The following is a 15698-nucleotide window of genomic DNA, read 5'->3' as shown; positions in this document are numbered from 1 at the left end:
TCAATACTGTAACCTTCACTTTAGGGGCAACAATATTTATTGAACACATCTGCTACAGCAGATTAAAATGGTCCAGTAATTCATGAAACTAGATAATATCAGTTCTTGATGGAAATTAATATAAGCTATAGAACCTTACAGAAACAAATATGCAACAATACCTGACTAAAATTGATATAGGTCTAAGGGCAAGCACTACTACTTTGTTTTGGACACACATTCAAATAATAATATTAAGCAAAGTTCCACTTAACTCTTGTGGTGGTGGAAGCCACGCACTCATTTGCCCAAATATACCACAAGTCCAAAATGGTCCAAGTAAGCAGCAGTAGCAATCACAGTTCACTTTTATAGTGGAAGTTGGATAAAAGCAAGTCCACCACTGGATTGCCTTAGATTTTCCAATTATGGAAGTTTGTGTGAACAGACTGTGATCAGGGGTGTTTCCACTCTAGGTACCCTCATCAGACATGGGTGATGTTAGGCAATTTGATACATTTGTATCTTTCATTTCCCTGGATTAAAATATATACTGTCCCTTGAATTTTTACTAATTTAACCATGAAAACACAGCTGTGTATAAAGTGCCACTGTAGATGACAACAAATATGAGAAGGCACGTACCAGCCTTGCTGCCATCAAAGACAGTACCTAAAACAAATTAAATACCAATAGTTTAGATATCATTTGGTGGCTCTTCAGCCAATATAATTAACATTTTAACACCATTTAATACATGATGAGGCAGTTTCTTGTATAAAACAGTAGTCTGTAAAGATTTATTCTGTATCTGTTGCTTCACTTACATACCATAATACAAAAACTTCATTCAAAGTTAACACATTTTTAAATTCTCATTTTGGTTTTTGGAAAAGAAATCCTATGAGAGCTAAAGTAACACTCAAATATAATACCTGAATTTTATTCATTGGCTATAATTACACTAACCTACATGGAAGCCATTGCAGAATTCCCATTACAAAAGGAAGACAAATGAATATTGGAGAACAATGCTTCTCATAAAATGCATATTCTGTTATCTTTTGCTTACAATGTGTCATTGCACATATATTATGCTATACATCACATTGGACAGTTCACAATGTGTATGTTAAGTGCCCAAATGTGCCATTAGTACTGATGTGGTTGTCTCTGAAATAAGATGACAATTGTTGCATTTATTGGAACGGAAATTAGGTTGTATCACCAAACTTCTTGTAACTAACCCAGATGCTTCAGAAGCCGCACACCATTCATACGAAGTTGCCTCATCATAATCACAACATTAGGAAGCCTGCAACTGCACGATTACTGATAAAATTTTCTGCAAAGAGGGGCAAATATTTACAAAGTAATAACAAATTATTAAGGAGATGTTGAAACACAGATAGGTCGACAAAAAGACTGTCACAAAATAAGTTTTCAGCTAACGATGCCTTTGTCAAAAATATACGACACAGACACCCACACACCCACCCACACACACACACACACACACACACACACACACACACACACACACACACACACACACACACACACATGAAAGTGCAACTCACACACACATGACAACAGTCTGTGGCAGTTGAAGCCACACTACAAGCAGCAGCAGCAGCAGCAGTGCATGATCAGAGAGGCAACTGGGCGGGGGTAAGGAGGAGGATGGGGTGGGGAGGGGGTGGGATAGCAGGGTAGGGATGAGGGACAGTGAATTGCTGCTGGGGAGAGTGCAGGGACGACGTGGAGAGAGGATAGAGCAGCTAGGTGCATTTGGGAGATTAGATGGAGAGTGGGGGGAGAGGTGGGGTAACAGAGAAAGAGAGAAGTGAAAAGTGCTTTGGTGTATTAGAGGGCTGTGTAGTGCTGGAATGGGAGCAAGGAAGGGGCTGACGGGTGAGGACAATGACTAATGAAGGTTGAGGCCAGGAGCGTTACGGGAACATAGGATATATTGCAGTAAGAGTTCCCACCTGTGCAATTCAGAAAAGCTGGTGTTGGTCAGAAGGAGCCAGATGGCACAGGCTGTGAAGCAGTCATTGAAATAAAGAATGTCATGTTGGGCGGCATGCTCAGCAACAGGGTGGTCCAGTTCTTTCTTGGCCACAGTTTGTCTGTGGCAATTCATGTGGACAGACAGCTTGTTGGTTGTCTGTCAATGCCCACATAGAATGCAGCACAGTAGTTGCAGCTTAGCTTGTAGATCACATAACTGGTTTCACAGGTAGCCTTGCCTTTGATGGGATAGGTAATGTTTGTGACCGAAGTGGAGTAGGTTGTGGTGGGAGGATATATGGGACAGGTCTTGCATCTAGGTCTATTACAGGGATATGGGCCATGAGGTAAGGGTTTGGGAGCAGATACTGTGTAGGGGTGGACAAGTATACTGTTTAGGTTCGGTGGATGGTGGAATACCACTGTGGCAGGGGTAGGAAGGATAGTGTGCATGACATTTCTCATTTCAGGGGATGATGAGAGGTAATTGAAAACCTGGCAGAGAAGGTAATTCAGTTGCTACAGTTCTAGGTGGTACTGAGTTACGTGGGGAATGCTCCTCTGTGGCAAGACGGTGAGACTTTAGGAGGTGGTGGGTGACTGGAAAGATAAGGAATTGAAGATTTGTTTATGTTCTAGGTTTGGAGGATAATTACGGTCTGTGAAGGCCTCAGTGAGACCCTTGGTATATTTCGAGAGGGACCGCTCATTACTGTAGATGTGATGACCACGGGTTGCTAGGCTGTATGGAAGGGACTTCTTGGTGTGAAACGGCCAACAGCTGTTGAAGTGGAGGTATTGCTGGTGGTTAGTAGGTTTGATATGACAGAGGCAGTGATATAGCCATCTTTGAGGTGGAGGTCAGCATATAGGAAGGTGGTTTGTTGGGTTGAGTAGGACCAGGTGAAGCGAATGCGTGAGAAGCTATTGAGGTTCTGTAGGAAAATGTATAGGGTGTCCTCACCTCAGTCCAGATCACAAAGATATCATCAATGAATCTAAACCAGGTGAGGGTTTTACGATTATAGGTGGTTAGGAATTATTCCTCTAGATAACCCACGAATAGTTGGCATAGGATGGTGCCCATAGCCATACCCTGTATTTTTTTGTAGGTAAGATCTTCATAATATTGTTATGTTCCAACCTGGCTTTTCTATTCTTTAATAAATTATTAATAAATTTACAGTAAAAGCATTTGTAAGATATCGAATGTGAGAGATTATCTAGGTTTGAAAAGTGTGTTTGAAGGAAATTTGGAGAAAATAACACATGTTGCCAATAATGTAAAGATGCATACACTAATTAGATTCTGAGGTCAGTAATCACTACATCAGGATTATGCATAAGAAGATGTCCATTGTAAATAATCACAATTTTAGAGCTCAAGTAACAGAAAAACTGAAACTTCCTGGCAGATTAAAACTGTGTACCCGACCGAGACTCGAACTCGGGACCTTTGCCTTTCACGGGCAAGTGCTCTACCATCTGAGCTACCGAAGCACGACTCACGCCCAGTCCTCACAGCTTTACTTCTGCCAGGATCTCGTCTCCTACCCTCCAAACTTTACAAAAGCTCTCCTGCGAACCTTGCAGAACTAGCACTCCTGAAAGAAAGGATACTGCGGGGACATGGCTTAACCACAGCCTGGGGGGTGTTTCCAGAATGAGATTGTCACTCTGCAGCGGAGTGTGCGCTGATATGAAACTTCCTGGCAGATTAAAACTGTGTGCCCGACCGAGACTCAAACTCGGGACCTTTGCCTTTCGCGGGCAAGTGTTCTACCATCTGAGCTACCGAAGCACGACTCACGCCCGGTCCTCACAGCTTTACTTCTGCCAGTATCTCATCTCCTACCTTCCAAACCTCCGCAGTATCCTTCCTTCCAGGAGTGCTAGTTCTGCAAGGTTCGCAGGAGAGCTTCTGTAAAGTTTGGAAGGTAGGAGATGAAATACTGGCAGAAGTAAAGCTGTGAGGACCGGGCGTGAGTTGTGCTTCAGTAGCTCAGATGGTAGAGCACTTGCCCGGGAAAGGCAAAGGTCCCGAGTTTGAGTCTCGGTTGGGCACACAGTTTTCATCTGCCAGGAAGTTTCATATCAGCGCACACTCCGCTGCAGAGTGAAAATCTCATTATGGAAACACAAAAACTGTTGAATGTGACTGGAATAGAAGATGGGATAAACATAAAATCATACAATGCTATCAGAACTGTAGAGCTTTTGTATAAGAGAACATCATTCAGTTGCAAGGCCACAATACTGAACATAGCACTTTTCTCATTGGTGCAGAATATTTGTACTAAGAGACTGAATCAGACAGTCTCTAACTACCAGAGACTGTGGTCATGTGTGTGTGAGTTGCATTTGCATATATATATATATATATATATATATATATATATATATATATATATATATATATATATATATCTCTGTGTGTGTGTGTGTGTGTGTGTGTTCCCTATTTTTGACAAAGGCCTTGTTGGCAGGACGCTAACTTTTTGTTGTGCCTCTCTGTGACTCAGCATCTCTGCTATATAGTGAATAACAACTATCATTTTCATTATATTGTACTACGAGATTGATGATATTTGATAGAAAAGAGCAACATTTCTTGTAGTGCTTGTCTGGTGGAAAGTTAAAAAAATGTAGAAAAGGCGTGGAAAAAATAATTTAAAGCTAAAACATAACTATGATATTTTACATAATAAGCGATGATATTTCCACCAATAATAATTAAAAGAATCTGAATGTGAGTAGTGAGTAAACATGTACAGCTGAAGTATTTGCTTTTTCATATGATAGATTAATGTAAAAGCACATTTTCTATCACACAAATGGCGAGTAAATTTTTAGTTTAATAATAGTAAAAAGTATGACATAATTTTCTAATTTTCTAGTGTTTAACATCTTGGTGACACCAAGAGAGTACAACGCTTACAGTACCTGATTTGTGGTGTAAGAATTCTAGACTTACTGCTACCACGTACATTCTGTTGGAGAAATGGATGGATAATAAGGAGAATATCTCACACAAAGTCATACAGATGGATCATATAATGGGACCACTTCAAAATAAGTAATGTAACTGTTTTTGTTTCACTCACTAAGAGCATGAAAGGAATCAGATTTGTCAATGAGTATGAATTATTTCAACATACAGTATAAATAAAGGAGAATATAAGATGAACATCAACAAAAGCAAAACAAGGATAATGGATTGTAGTCGAATTAAATCAGGTAACCATAAGAGAATCAGATTGGGAATGAGATGGTAGTAAATGAGTTTGTTATTTGGGTGGCAAAATAACTGATGATGGCCGAAGTATAGAGGGTATAAAATGTAGACTGGCAATAGCAAGAAAAGCATTTCTGAAGAAGAGAAATTTGTTAACAGTGAATATAAATTTAAGTGTTAAAGAGTCTTTTCTGGGGGTACTTGTCTGGAGTATAGCCATGTATGGAAGTGAAACATGGGCAATAAAAAGTTTAGATAAGAAGAGAATAGAAGGTTTCAAAATATGGTGCTGCAGAAGAATGTTGAAGAATAGATGGGTCGATCACGTAAATAATGAGGATGTACTGAAGAGTCTTGTCTTGCGGTGACAAGAAATTTGTGTCCCAACTTGACCGCTGAAGGGGTCAGTTAATAGGACTCATTCTGAGGCATCAAGGGATTACCAATTTAGTCTTGGAAGAAAGTGCGGCGGGGGGTAAAAAACGTAGATGAAGACGAAGAGATGAATACAGTAAGCAGATTCAGAAAGATATAGGTTGCATTGGTTATTCAGAGATGAAGAGGATCACACAGTACAGAGTAGCATTGAGGGCCCCATCAAACCAGTCCTCAGAATGATGGCCACAACATCAGCTTCAATAATGAACAAAAATATATCAGGATAGGGTGATACTAAATCCATGTCGTGAGTATTCTAAACATCAATACCACATCACTAATAAAAGAAATTGATGCAATTAACAAAGCTACTATACAGTACCTTGATCATGTTGTCTATGAGCAATTGCTTCCCCTGTGTGATCTCTGTGAAACATTTTGGCTTGAATAAATACTTGACTGGCTTCCTTTGGCATTGAGACTTTGCAAGGGTGATATTCTCATAGTCTGATGTGGAGATGTTCTAGTTTTCTGTGGAGATATTCTAGTTTGTAGAGGAGATATTCTTTTTGGATTATTTAAGGCATTCAGCAGAGTGTTCTGACTCAATGTCACTTCTGTCATGTGATCCATCCTATAACAAATTTTTGCTATCAGAAAATGAAAAGATTCTGACATTAGTTGTTGAAAAGAAGTTAAATACTCTTCTTCCCATTGTAATGTAACAGTCAAAGACTCACATATAGTAATATACGATACATCTCATTACTAATCATCACAGTACAAGGTATTTAGTGTAATACTTGATATGTTATATCCTACATTGCATAAACTTATGCAGGGTGTATTATACAATACTTGAATAAAAATGTCTTAGTAATTACGTGCTTGAAAATGCATACGTGAAGAGCTATGAGCATTTATTCATCTTCGATACTGTGAAACAAATATTTTCTGTTGCAAGCCCTTTGCTTTCAATATTTTGGGAGGAGGTAACATGGACCAAAACAAGAACAAAATGTCCAGTAAACTTGGGCTCTAAAGTGCATACCTTAAGAACTATGAGCACTTTTTCAGTACAAGAGATGTGTTTCACAGTAGCTCGTAAGGTTTGGGGTTTAGAGCGCACATTTACTGGACAATTTTTTCTTGTCTCAGTCCATATTGTCTACACTGCTACCACTCAGATTATGGAGAGCAGTGAGATTACAGTAAAAGAGATTTATTTCATAGTATCAAAGATGAAGAAGTGCGTATACCTCTTAAGATATGCATTTTAGAGCCCACGTTTACTGAGACTTTTTGCTTCTACTGTCATGTAATTTCAACTGTATGCATTTACACCATTAATTAAGCTGCACCCTGTATTTACAGTTGTGTTTATTCCTTCCACAGTTATTATTCTTTATCTAACACTATTTAGGATAATTAAATGTCCTGTAAATGACAAGTTAGTTATATTATTTCATTCACAAAATTACAATAGTTTCGAATTTCATGTAGGCAGTTTTCCATTTTGTTGAAACAATAATTTCTAATCCAGAAAGATGATGGTTCACTTGTATAATACAGTTTTCTAAAACTAATGGAGAGAAAAGCTAGAAAAATAAGTTGTAATGCTGTGGCTGATTACTGAAACTGTTCAGTAAATAATAATCTTTAACGTAGATCAGTTAAAGCTGGCAATACCACGTAATATAAATTTAGTATCGAAGTCTCTGTAAGTGACAGTGATCAAAATAATTAAGCACTTTAACATCAAAATGTATATGTAATATTAACTCTTAAAGGTACTCATACTGCAATATTTAATACTCAAAGATCTTTCAAATCTTATTTAAAATATGTCTTCGTTCTCTGTTAAGCTTGATGTCACATGTGAAATTGCTTGTATAGATCTTTTTCCATTGTAATTAACATATAATGTAAATGCTAACAACACCTACATTCATTACAGTAATATTATTTAAGGAACCACGGTAGTTTCTGCGCAGGGCAGTACAGTTTTCAATTCAGTTTCAGTCAAGTTTTTGCTCAGTTTGTGACAGTTATAATTACTATTTGTAAATGTTAAGTTACAAAATTACAAATAAATCATGGACACTGAGAAACAGTAAGTCGTGTAGGAAAATCATTTATTAAGTTGTAAGAATGCAACAGAACTCCAAGAGATTCACCTCAATACTTTCTGCAGTGAATGAATACAATGTTTTAAACTGAATATCAAAAATGGACACCTTGTCCTTTTCAGTAAAATGTTTCCTGCTCTAGATGATATCATCTAATTACCTACAAGTACACATAATCAGTGTTGAGTGCAATGCAAAATACAAAATGTGAATGGTGTACTGTTTCAGAGTAGGATAATACTTCACCATACAGCAGCCCATAAATTATGGGGCACCAAGAAAAGTAAATAAATGGTAATTAAATTTAAAAGCAGAAACAGAAAATACTTTTATTTGGGTATTTTGAGGTGGGAAACCAAGACACTAATTAAACATGTACTAAAGGAGATTGAAAAAACAAATAAAAGACAAGGTAGATACTAAACTGAATGAGCAATAATATAGGAACTCTATTCTGTAAAACATATAATGTGGAAAAACCCTTTAGGCATTTCTAATGAATCAAGGTATGCACTAACAGAACAAAGTATTTGTTGGAAAATATTATTATAGTCAATATTAACAAACATTAAAGTGTTATACTCAGTTTTTACTTAGAAATACTGAAAAGAAATCTTCAAGTCTGAAAAATGGTGGTGCTTTCTCATATATTTATTTATTTAGTTTTGGTCCTGTGGCATCTTGTACAGATATAGGACAGGTCAGTAAATGACACAGCACGCGTGCGCGGGCGCGCTCGCGCACACACACACACACACACACACACACACACACACACACACACACACACACACACACACACACACACACACATATATACGGTATATCAAACAAATAAGCACTGGTATGTTGCTAGACACAATAAAATAAAAAAACACACAAACACACACACAAATATTCAAGCTTTCACAACCCATGGTTACTTCATCAGGAAAGAGGGAAGGGGAGGGAAAGACGAAAGGGTGTGGGTTTTAAGGGAGAGGGTAAGGAGTCATTCCAATCCTGGGAGCGGAAAGACTTACCTTAGGGGCAAAAAAGGACAGGTATACACTCGCGCGCACATACACACATCCATCCGCACATATACAGACACAGGCAGACATATGTAAAAGCAAAGAAGTTGGGCAGAGATGTCAGTTGAGGCGGAAGTACAGAGGCAAAGGTGTGGTTGAACGACAGGTGAGGTACGAGGGGCGGCAACTTGAAATTAGCAGAGGTTGAGGCCTGGTGGGTAACAGGAAGAGAGAATATATTGAAGGGCAAGTTCCCATCTCCAGAGTTCTGATAGGTTGGTGTCAGTGGGAGGTATCCAGATAACCCGGACGGTGTAACACTTTGCCAAAATGTGCTGGCCGTGTCCCAAAGCATGTTTAGCCACCGGGTGATCCTCATTACCAACAAACACTGTCAGCCTGTGTCCATTCATGTGAATGGACAGTTTGTTGCTGGTCATTCCCTCATAGAAGGCTTCACAGTGTAGGCATGTCAGTTGGTAAATCACGTGGGTGCTTTCACACGTGGCTCTGCCTTTGATCGTGTACACGTTCCGGGTTACAGGACGGGAGTAGGTGGTGGTGGGAGGGTGCATGGGACAGGTTTTACACCGGGGGTGGTTAAAAGGTTAGGAGCCAGAGGGTAGGGAAGGTGGTTTGGGGATTTCATATGGATGAACCAAAAGGGTACGAACGTTAGATGGACGGCGGAAAGACACTCTTGGTGGAGAGGGGTGGATTTCATGAAGGATTGATCTCATTTCAGGGCAGAGATGGAAACTTGCCCTTCAATATATTCTCTTTTTCCGCTACCCACCAGGCCTCAACCTCCGGTAATTTCAAGTTGCCTCCCCTCGTACCTCATGTGTTTTTCAACAACATCTTTGCCACTGTACTTCCATCTTGACTGAATCTCTGCCCAACCTCTTTGCATTTACATATGTCTGCCTGTGTCTGTACATGTGCCGATGGATGTATGTGTGTGTAAGTGTATACCTGTCCTATTTTTCCCCCTAAGGTAAGTCTTTCCGCTCCCAGGATTGGAATGACTGCTTACCCTCTCCCTTAAAATCCACACCCTTTCGTCTTTCCCTCTCCTTCCCTCTTTCCTGATGAAGCAACCATACACTCACACACACACACATATCCATGCGCACATATACAGAGACAACCAGACATATGTAAAGGCAAAGATATTGGGCAGAGATGTCAGTCAAGGCGGAAGTACAGAGGCAAAGATGTTGTTGAGTGACAAGCGATGTATGAGGGGCGGCAACTTGAAATTAGCGGAGGTTGAGGCCTGGTGGGTAACGGGAAGAGAGAATATATTGAAGGGCAAGTTGCCATCTCCGGAGTTCTGATAGGTTGGCGTCAGTGGGAAGTATCCAGATAACCCGGACAGTGTAACACCGTTCCAAGATGTGCTGGCCGTGCACCAAGGCATGTTTAGCCACAGGGTGATCTGCCTGTGTCCGTTCATGCGAATGGACAGTTTGTTGCTGGTCATTCCCACATAGAAGGCTTCACAGTGTAGGCAGGTCAGTTGGTAAATCACGTGGGTGCTTTCACACGTGGCTCTATCTCTGATCGTGTACACCTTCCGGGTTACAGGACCGGAGTAGGTAGACAGTGTTTGTTGGTAATGAGGATCACCCTGCGGCTAAACATGCCTTGGTGCATGGCCAGCACATCTTGGAATGGTGTTACACCGTCCCAGTTATCTGGATACTTCCCACTGACACCAACCTATTAGAACTCCGGAGATGTGAACTTGCCCTTCAATATATCCTCTCTTCCCATTACCCACCAGGCCTTAACCTCCGTTAATTTCAAGTTGCCGCCCTCGTACATTACTTGTCACTCAACAACATCTTTGCCTCTGTATTTCCGCCTCGACTGACATCTCTGCCCAAAATCTTTGCCTTTGCATATGTCTGCTCGTGTCTGTATATGTGCGGATGGATATGTGTGTGTGTGTGTGTGTGAGTGTATACCTGTCCCTTTTTCCCCCTTAGGTAAGTCTTTCTGCACCCGGGATTGGAAAGACTCCTTACCCTCTCCCTTAAAACCCACATCCTTTTGTCTTTCCCCCTCCTTCCCTCTTTCCTGATGAAGCAACCGTGGGTTGCGAAAGCTTGAAATTTGTGTGTGTGTTTGTGTTTGTTATTGTCTCTATCAACATACCAACGCTTTCGTTAGGTAAATTACAGAATCTTTGTTTTTATATATACATAAAGATCAATACAATGCTGTGGACTCCAAATATCTACTTTAATACACCATTATTGTTGGGTTCAAATTAATGATATGAATATAACAGCGGGAAACATTCCACGTGGGAAAAATATATCTAAAAGCAAAGATGATGTAACTTACCAAACGAAAGTGTTGGTATGTTGAAAGAGACACAAACAAACACAAACACACACACAAAATTCAAGCTTTCGCAACCCACGGTTGCTTTATCAGGAAAGAGGGAAGGAGAGGGAAAGACGAAAGGATGTGGGTTTTAAGGGAGAGGGTAAGGAGTCATTCCAATCCCGGGAGCGGAAAGACTTACCTTAGGGGGAAAAAAGGACAGGTATACACTCGCGCACACACATATCCATCCACACATATACAGATACAAGCAGACATATGTAAAGGCAAAGATTTTGGGCAGAGATGTCAGTCGAGGCGGAAGTACAGAGGCAAAGATGTTGTTGAATGACAGGCAAGGTATAAGTGGCGGCAACTTGAAATTAGCGGAGGTTGAGGCCTGGTGGGTAATGGGAAGAGAGGATATATTGAAGGGCAAGTTCCCATCTCCGGAGTTCTGATAGGTTGGTGTTAGTGGGAAGTATCCAGATAACCCGGAAGGTGTAACACTGTGCCAAGATGTGCTGACCGTGCACCAAGGCATGTTTAGCCACAGAGTGATCCTCATTACCAACAAACACTGTCTGCCTGTGTCCATTCATGTGAATGGACAGTTTGTTGCTGGTCATTCCCACATAGAAAGCTTCACAGTGTAGGCAAGTCAGTTGGTAAATCACGTGGGTGCTTTCACACATGGAATGGATTGGAATAACTCCTTACCCTCTCCCTTAAAACCCACATCCTTTCGTCTTTCCCTCTCCTTCCTTCTTTCCTGATGAAGCAACCATGGGTTGTGAAAGCTTGAATTTTGTGTGTGTGTTTGTGTTTGTTTTTGTCTCTACCAACATACCAACGCTTTCGTTTGGTAAGTTACATCATCTTTGTTTTTAGATATATTAATACAACATTACATGTACAACTAGTACACTTTAATATACAAATCATTGCCATAAACTGTTTATTAATTTAACATTATAAAAATCTGTTTCATTCTGAGAGGTATTCATTTACAGAGTAGAAACTGTGGTCTATTAGAAATGACTTCAGCTTTTTTTGAACAATCTGTCTTGCTTTACCAAATTGATGTTGTTAGGGAGGTGGTTACACAATTGTGTGCCTCTATGGAGGACACTCTTCTGGTAGGCTGATGTTCTGGCATATGAGACATGAATGTTATTGCCATTTCTTGTTGTGTAATTGTGCACAGAGCTGTTCACCTGATAGGCATTGGAGGTTCTTAAATATTCTCTTACAAAGACTATTGTTTCAAATATATATAGGCATGGACGATTCAGTATCTTTAAAGTAGGAAAAAGAGAGCGACATGAACTTTGCCTCTTTCTGTTGCAGATGATTCTGATAGCTTGTTTCTGGGTTTTGAAAACAGATTGACTACAGGGTGCATTCCCCCAAAATATTATTTCATATCGGATTGCTGACTGGAAATGTGCGTGATATGCCTGTATTACTTTTTTCTATTACAGCTTGTGCTTAGTAACCATAGCATGTAACAGATTGATGACAGCTTTGGTGTAAGAGCTTTAATGTGTGTATTCCACTTGAGATCACTCTGCAGATATATTCCTAGGAACTTAACATCATCATCTAATTTTACAATTTTGTTGTTTATTTCTGTGCGTGATCATTTTGTTGCTTATAGGGTTATGTATGAAAGTACATGGCCATCATTTTCCCAGTGTTAATTATAAGTTTATTTTTTTCAAACCAGTGTGTTAGCTCCAGCAATGATGCATCTATAGTTAATTGAAGCTCTTTTAGGTCCGACCCTATAATCAAAATACTGGCAACATCTGCAAATAAAGTTTTCTGTTTGGCATGGACAGTGTCATTCAGGTCATCAATATATAAAACCAAGAGGATAGAACCTAATGTTGATCCTTGTGGCACACCATATTTGATGGTAGTTTTTTCTGATGTGTATGTTGTTGTTCTTGAAATGTTTTCAGTTATTGTGTCTTATTTGAGAACAAGTTTTTGTTGCTGGCTAGTAAGATATGATCTAGTCCATTCATTTGGAATACCTATAATTCCCTTTCTTTCCAACTTACATAGTAGAATACCATGATCTAACATTTCAAATGCTTTGGATAGGTCCAGGAATATTCCAGTAGCCATTTTCTTTTCATCTACAGCTTCCAGATTGAAGTACAAATATTCATAGACTGCTGTGGTTGTGGATCTAGATTGCCTGAAGCCATGCTGGTGATTTGACAGCAATTACGTAGCTGTTGTTTATCTCTTACTTCTTTCTATTTCATTAGTATGCTGGTAACTGTCAAAGAATGACAATCATCTATCTCTGCAAGCAGATTAAAGACCTGTTTGTAATGAGGACTATAAATCAACAATGTGACCAACAGGGATTTTTGTTACAAATGTAGATGATATGATAATTCCTACAGGGAGTACCTAATGAAACATGCTTCCCACTTTCCTTCTGTTGTTTAAGAATCCACAGCCTCTTGCTATCTGTTTACAGGCATTTAAGGATGTCTGAAATAGAATACAGAATTTCAGTCTCAGTTTTAGTCAATCAACATTATTTTTGTATCCAGTATCCTCCCGGGGTAAATTTCAACTAACTTGAAATTGATTCTTTTGTAATCACTGTTAGCCACAAAAACCATTACAGAGTAAATATGTTAAATAGTGAATATGAGAAATGAAAAAAATGCAGAGACCTCTACAGGACATGTGTTTGCCTACTTTATACTGTTTTTTAATTGATCAATTTTGCAGAATTAATATTTATTGGCTTTAGTAACATTGTTTCAGGAGATAATTCTGTAGCACAACAAGTGAAAGTATGCAAAATAAGTCAGCAATATTGTCTGTAGCTTGTAGGAGTAGGAGGGTCAGAGAGAGTAGGAGGTCAAAGATAGTACAATGGTAAGCCCTGTTCCATCTTCAGTCCGGAGATGATGTGGACAGAGTGTTAAGTAAAGGTGGGTTAACAGGACTAGAAATGAAACAAGTAGTATAATTAAGAACTAGAAGGAAAAGGAGATATGAAATGAACCATCAGGGGGATTGGGGGTGAAGAACATAGATGAGAAAGTAAAACAAAACAGGAAAGTCAATAACTAAAAAAGACCTAAATGATAAACATAAATAATATATAATAAAACAATAAAAACAGTCAAAAAGAGAGGGAGAATTGTACATAAATAGAGATTAAGTCAAAGAAGGTGACAGGATGTGAGGATATGTTGAAGGACAAGTTTCCATCTGGTTTTCTGAGAAACTGATATCTGGTGGAGGATCCAAATAGCCAACATGACACAGTTTTAGGTCCCTTGAGTCATACTGTAGACGATGTTCAGCAACTGTGTAGCGAGTATTCCCAAGGTGGGCAGTTCTTATAAAACCATCACTCAAATGGCTCTGAGCACTATGGGACTTAACATCTGTGGTCATCAGTCCTCTAGAATGTTAGTAAACAACATGCGTGGTTTCAAAAATTGTGCTGCCTTTGATTTTGTAGGATTTATCAGTGGTGGGGCTGGACTAAGTAGCAGTTAGTGTATCCATGGAATAGTGGGAATGATTTCAGGGATAGAATCCTTCGGGTCAAGATAATGATCTGTATACGTTATAATGTTTGACAAGGATGTAAAGGAAGTTAGAAAGGTGGTGGAAGGTGACAGCTGATGGGAGAGAGAATCTCATTTCAAGGCTTGACTTTAGAAAATCAGAGCATTGGCAAAGTAATACATTGAGGCATTCGAGGTCTGGATTGTGCTGACTGACAAAGGGCTTGCTTCTGATTTTTTTGGATGTGGGAGCTCTACTAGCCAAGAACAAGAAGAGATTTTTTTGCCAGAGAGAAAATCCTGGGACATGTTGTCAGTGTAGATGCTGAGCGATTTGATGGAGCAATTATCTCTTGAAGGTAAGCATAGACCAGAAACTATGTCTAACAATGTTACAAAAATAATAATATCTTTCTAAGTTAATTTTGTTGTGGAGATTGGGTATTTGTTTAACGTGTATATCATTTCTGCACAAATACTTCTAGATTTCAAATGGACAAACCTATATGTTTTATAGTAGTAAGTTGTAAAAATATCTCCCACAGTTTGAAAGTAGTTGAGAAAAGGGGAGGAGAGGAGTAATGTCCGATAAGAAGCATTCACCTGGCCCTAAAGAATGGAATCGTGTCAGGGAGATTGGCTACAGTTACAGATAATAAGGGCTAAATACACTAATAACAGATAAATATTTCAATCTCAGGGCTACTTGGACGTACCGAAGTAGCTACTGTCCAAAGAGCAGCAAGAGAAATTCTTATTAGAAGAATTTGATACAGTCATTTCTCGACTTGATTTCATTTCATGTTCTCTCTAGTTAATTATGCACTTTTCTTTTTACTTAAATAAATCCAATATCATTATCTAGCTGTACACGTCAGGTGTCCTAAGAGTGCACAGGATGTCTTCTGCCCATTTTATTGAAAGCCATAACCAGTTTTGACCCCCAAGGTCATTAAGTAATGGTATATGTCAGGCATCCTGAGACAGGGCATGGGATGATCCCTTTATGTGCCCTCTCAGGATGCCTCACATGTGCCACTAGGTAATGTCCTTCGGGACA

At 39.4% G+C, this 15698-nt stretch overlaps 1 protein-coding gene across 5 annotated transcripts in view; it reads right to left on the bottom strand.

Annotated features, from left to right (window-relative positions):
* Positions 1-910: 910 nt before the first annotated feature.
* LOC126484483 (zip homologous protein 2-like) overlaps positions 911-15698 on the bottom strand; it is a 116096-nt gene continuing 101308 nt past the window's right edge. For 3 of the 5 annotated variants that reach the window (XM_050108015.1, XM_050108012.1, XM_050108014.1), the window contains 2 exons: positions 5988-6239; positions 911-1300 (listed from right to left, as the gene is read on the bottom strand). In XM_050108015.1, coding sequence (XP_049963972.1) covers positions 6002-6239 — 238 coding nt within the window. In that variant the 3' untranslated portion in view covers positions 911-1300; positions 5988-6001. Of the gene's footprint in view, positions 1325-5987; positions 6240-15698 lie in introns of all 5 variants that reach the window. The other 2 variants (XR_007587862.1, XM_050108013.1) reach the window with 2 other exon arrangements.

The sequence above is a fragment of the Schistocerca serialis genome, chromosome 6 (genome assembly GCF_023864345.2).
Source record: "Schistocerca serialis cubense isolate TAMUIC-IGC-003099 chromosome 6, iqSchSeri2.2, whole genome shotgun sequence".
Lineage (NCBI taxonomy): Eukaryota > Metazoa > Arthropoda > Insecta > Orthoptera > Acrididae > Schistocerca > Schistocerca serialis.
The sequence above is the reverse complement of the archived record's forward strand: the minus strand, read 5'-3'. Positions and strand labels throughout refer to the sequence as shown.